This window comes from Priapulus caudatus, unplaced genomic scaffold (assembly GCF_000485595.1).
Source record: "Priapulus caudatus unplaced genomic scaffold, Priapulus_caudatus-5.0.1 Scaffold655, whole genome shotgun sequence".
Lineage (NCBI taxonomy): Eukaryota > Metazoa > Priapulida > Priapulimorpha > Priapulimorphida > Priapulidae > Priapulus > Priapulus caudatus.
Genome location: NW_014577716.1, coordinates 145,018 through 150,406, shown reverse-complemented (window position 1 = coordinate 150,406; position 5,389 = coordinate 145,018). Strand labels below are relative to the sequence as shown.

The following is a 5,389-nucleotide window of genomic DNA, read 5'->3' as shown; positions in this document are numbered from 1 at the left end:
AAGGAAATTATTTAGTTACTGCAACCCGACCTGCTGGTAAAATTATTTATCCCCATTTTTTGCCCGTATGATGCACTGTAAGATTGATGCTTTTTATTTTTTCGTTGAATAAAACGTAATTCTCCGTGAATGAGAAAGGTGTTTCTGCCTAGCTGCCTACCCTCTCAAGGTCATGACGCAAGTTTCTTTCAGATCCATGTAGACTGCGGTCAAACCTTTCGCCGCATTGTTCTTCGCATAGTGCGACCGAGTGTGGTGCCCGTCTCTAACGGTCACGCATTTTCTCATTTTAATTTACGTTAATATGTTCTAACAGTTGCGGTACCCTTATGTAACGGTCATGTGTTTAATTTTAATTTACGTTTATGTTTCTTCCCCTTTCTGTCTCTCTCTTCCTCTGTCTCTCTCTCTCTCTCTTTCTCTCTATCTCTCTCTCTCTCTCTCTTTCTCTCTCCATCCCTCTCCCTCTCTCTCTATCTGTCTCTGTCTCTCTCACTAACACCTCGTGTCTCTGCTTGCAGACTCGGCTAGCGACGTCAAGGAGAACGTACACACGTCAGACAACCTGCAGCAGACCGCCGAGCCGATGGTCGACGTACAGCATGGCAAGAAACGCCCCGCTCCCGCCGCCGCCGTCACCGCCGACAACGACGATGACGACACAGAGGGCGCCGCCGCTCCGAAGCGCCGCAAGAAGGCGCGACAACGCAGCTTCGGGCCGACGGCACCGAAGAACGCACTCGTGCAGCTGAACGAGATCAAGCCGGGTCTGCAGTACGCGCTGCTCACACAGTCCGGGCCCGTGCACGCGCCCGTATTCACCATCTCCGTCAGCGTCAATGGGGAGCTGTACGAAGGAAGCGGGCCGACAAAGAAGAAGGCTAAGCTGTGTGCCGCGGAGAAGGCGCTGCGCTCGTTCGTTCAGTTCCCGAACGTGTCGGAAGCGTACCGCGCGATGGGCATGGGCGTGCGCAGCGCTGACTTCACGTCCGACGCGGCCGAGACCCACGACACGACGCTGTTCAACGCGTTCGACGGAGAATGCCCCGACGCAGACACCCCGCCGCCGCCGCTGCAGGAGAACGGCGTAGGGGGCGCTGCTGCTGCTGTCGTCGCCGGCATCGTGCATCCGCCGGTGGGAGTGAAGGCCCCGGTTCCCGCGCACCCGATGGGTAAGAACCCCGTCATGCTGCTCAACGAGCTGCGCCCGGGACTCAAGTACGAGTTCGTGTCCGAGACCGGCGAGAGCCACGCAAAGAGCTTCACGGTTGCCGTGACGATCGACGCGCAGGTGTTCCAGGGCTGCGGCCGCAACAAGAAGATCGCCAAGTCTCGCGCCGCGCAGGCCGTCCTCTCAAACATGTACAAGATGGAGTTTGCGTCGGCGCCGGCCGCGCAGCCGATCCCATGCGAGGGAATCCAGCTGAGCGTTCCGCAGGTTCTCGCTGACAGCGTACACGCGCTCATCATGGAGCGATTCCGCGCGCTCACCGACAACTTTGCGTCGCCGCACGCGCGGCGTAAGGTTCTCGCCGGCTTCGTGATGACGGTGGGCGAGGACATCCGTAACGCGCGCGTCGTGGCGCTGGCCACCGGCACCAAGTGCGTGAACGGTGAGTACATCAGCGGCCGCGGCCTCGCTCTCAACGACGCTCACGCTGAGATCATCGCCCGCCGTGCCCTCCTCACCTTCCTCTACGACCAACTCGCGCTGCACCTCATGCCAGAGGGCGCCGCCGCGTCGATCTTCCGTCGCAGCGACGAGGGCGATGACGACGACGACGACGACGGGGCGTTGTTCCGGCTGCGGGACGGGGTGAGGTTCCACCTGTACATCAGCACGTCGCCGTGCGGAGACGCTCGCATCTTCTCCCCGCACGAGGTCAGCTCGGACACGGACGGAGACCGACACCCGAACAGGAAGGCGCGCGGGCAGCTGCGCACGAAGATCGAGTCCGGGGAAGGAACGATCCCGGTGAAGGCGGACACGGCCATCCAGACCTGGGACGGCGTGCTGCAGGGCGAGCGACTGCTCACGATGTCCTGCTCAGACAAGATCTCGCGCTGGAACATGCTCGGCCTGCAGGGGGCGCTGCTGTCGCACTTCTGCGAGCCTATCTATCTAAACAGCATCATCCTCGGCAGCCTGTACCACGCCGAGCACTTCTCGCGCGCCGTCTACGACCGCGTCAGCCACCGCGAGGCGCTACCGTCGCCGTTCCACCTCAACAAACCCATGCTGAGCGGCATCTCGAACCCGGAGGCGCGGCAGCCGGGCAAGGCGCCGAACTTCTCCGTCAACTGGACGGTGAGTGACGACGAGCTGGAAGTGGTGAATGCGATGACGGGCAAGGCTGAGAGCGGGCGGCCGTCGCGGCTGTCCAAGCAGGCGCTCTTCACGCGCTTCCACGCTCTGTACGCGAGCATCGGGCCGGGCGCGAGCGAGCCCCCGGACGCGCGACCCCGCCTCTACTCCGAGGCGAAGGCTCGCGTCTCCCTCTACCAGCAGGCGAAGCAGCAGATGTACAAGGCGTTCCAGTCGGCCGGTCTCGGCACCTGGGTGAAGAAACCCGTCGAACAGGACGAGTTCGAGACGGACGGGAAATTCGACGACGTTGTCATCGACGACGAAGGCGACGCGGTGATGGGAGACGGCGGCGACGGCGTTGCCGTGGCGACCGCTCAGCAGGCATAACGACGCGCCCGCGTGCTCCCTCCCCCGTCTCCTCCTCCCCGTCCCGCGCGCAGCTGCTCTACGGTGATTCTCCGCGCGACGGGTTGCCGTGGCGACGGCGCCGGATGCAGACTTCATGCGTACGGTTTGCCGCGGCGATGAGAGCGCGAGCATCTGCTTTCTGTGAGACACAGACGTGTGAGCAGCGGTAACGATCGGTCAAACACGATGACCGGCCTGCCGATATACTGACCGGTCACGCGCGCATTGAATGGCCACGGACGGGCTGTACCCCCCACCCATACGCTCACCAGCTGCACCCATCACTAGAGACCTGCACCACTGACCTGCACTCAGTGGTTAAACCCACACTGACCAGTTAAACCTGCACTCAGTGGTTAAACCCACACTGACCAGTTAAACCTGCACTCAGTGGTTAAACCCACACTGACAGGGGAACAGCGACTAGTAGAAGCTAAACTGTCCAGTTGAACTTACCCTGTTCAGTCGACTCAACACGTATAGACATTACATGGCTTTACGCGCGAAACCTGGCTCTAGCGCGTCCGTATGACGTCACAAGCGCGAGAGTTTTGTCGCGACGTGAGCTCACTCGATAGAATGGCGCAGTAGCCAATGAGCAGTGAGCGTGGACTGGCCGACCCACAACGCACTAGGGTCAGTGTGTGTCGCGGACGGCGATAACACGGGTTCCGCCCAGAGCCGCTAGATGTCGCTAGGTGTCGTTAGTGTCTGGGTGCTAAAACGAATAGATAGGAAGTGCGTTTGTGATAGATGCTGTGTTGATTGAGAAATCTCACTATCTTGACTGCTGAATCTTAAAATTGATTTTTCGACAAGCCGTATAGCGATCAATGGTTCTGTATATATTCTGGGGTTATACGAAACAGGAATCTAATTTTCATTACACAAGTCGAGTTTGTCTAGCAAGCAACATCTAGCTAGCGACGTTGTGATTTTATTTTTATCTGGATCTGATGTCTTACTAGATACGATTATGTAACTTTGCACGGTGGTTTATGCTGTTGCATCTTCTTGGTATTATGTCTCACCAGATGTGTTTCATCACCACGTTAGTTATATTATTGTAATGCTTGTGTTTTCAAATTTCTCGCAGTTCCTTCTGCTGGAATTTGAGATGGTGAATGGTTTTAAACGCATGAACAGACACTTTATCATTTTTATAGTATATTCCTTATTAGACCATTCCATGGAGGTTGGAATCAATTATGTCAACAAGCAGATGTATAGAAAATCCCTGTCGAACATCTATGAGAAACGGGATTGCAGGCTGCAAAATTCATTGCAAAGCTGGTGTTTAACTCTGTTGTATCTGCATGCTTGTTAATTTCATTGCCAGGGTCAGAAAACCAGATTACAGTAGTGAAGCAGATGAAAATTTCCAGAACCAATAGAGATGACTTGTGTGAAAAGTAGTGTGTTATAGTGTGTTTGTTCTTGAGTTCTCAGCCCCACCATGTATATGTTAGCACATAATTATATCCATTTTGGTATTCGTTATTTCGTAGAATGTTTTCTGACAGCCAACCATTGTTCCAATCAGGAACTAAACCTGGGCTTCATCAATTAAATGTACGTTTAAATGTTTTAAAATATTTTAGTTATAATGTGTACTTTGTGTAGCCGGGTAGATTTTTCCTTTGATTCCTGCATGTATTCTATTGTTACTTGGGTTTAATCGCTTTGCAGTTTTTTATAGTTAGGTAACAATTGTTTAATATAAGGATGATGTTGCCACCCGACTGCAAATAGCGACGAACGCGGACTAGGGCAGAGCTAAGTAAATGATGTGCGTGTGTGAGTCACGGAACCGCTTTAGCACGCCAGTGCATGCCAAAATGATGCACAAGTAGGTGGCTGTGTTTGAAGATGCTCTGATGAAGTCCCCCTTCCCTGCGCGCGCGTGTGTATGTATGCGTGTGTGGTGTGTTTATGCGTTTGTATGTGTGTGTGTATTGGTGCCTGCGTGCGTGCGTGCGTGGTGTGTGTCTCTCTCATTCGTCTTCTCTCTCATAGTTTTACCGATTTCACGTAGGTGTTGTTCGCGTGACACATCTGGTGTGATCGACCCTAAAAGGTGGCGCCATTACGATGAGTTTGCCTGTAGCAGCAGCAGCTGTGGTCGTTAATTAGGTGCTGTCTTTTTGCGCAAACGAAAGAAAACATTTCTAATTTACTATAATTATTCTGAGGGGAAAACTAATGGCATAGCTGCGGTTTTATGCGGTATATTTCCCTTATATATGAGTCTCAATATAGCCAAACCCTATGGTATCCGAGGCAGTCTATTGGCGCCACCTGGCGAGCTTCAGCAGCGCGTCAACGGAACGATAATTCATTTGTTTACTGCGCGTTACAGACTTCTACATGTTTTCGTTGTGGGTAGCGCGCGGTACAGTGAGCGAGGACAGCTATGTGTGAGTGCCAGCGCGCAGAGTGTGGGCTTGTTACCGCAGCTAAATGATGCGTCAGCTCCGCGAGAGAAACGTTTGCAGACAGGCATCACAACTCTCTGCGGACCACGTCTAATAGAATGCAGCAATTCCTCTTCAGTCCGCCGGGGACTGTGATAAAATTTGCATGCAGAGTGGTAATGGTAAGGCACGCATCGCTGCCTCGTCTCTCTCTCTCGCTCTCTCTCTCTCTCTCTCTCTCTCTCTCTCTCTCTCTCTC

The 5,389-nt window shown here is 54.2% G+C and overlaps 1 protein-coding gene across 1 annotated transcript; it reads left to right on the top strand.

Annotated features, from left to right (window-relative positions):
• Positions 1 to 511: 511 nt before the first annotated feature.
• On the top strand, positions 512 to 4,311 carry LOC106812511 (double-stranded RNA-specific editase 1-like). The gene has a single exon (XM_014816406.1). It carries the CDS (start codon positions 587 to 589, stop codon positions 2,693 to 2,695), a length of 2,109 nt encoding a protein of 702 aa, XP_014671892.1. The 5' UTR covers positions 512 to 586; the 3' UTR covers positions 2,696 to 4,311.
• Positions 4,312 to 5,389: the final 1,078 nt, after the last annotated feature.

Coding starts and splice junctions, on each gene's coding strand:
- LOC106812511 (XM_014816406.1), top strand. CDS start 587: ATGGTCGACGTACAGCATGGCAAGAAACGCCCCGCTCCCGCCGCCGCC.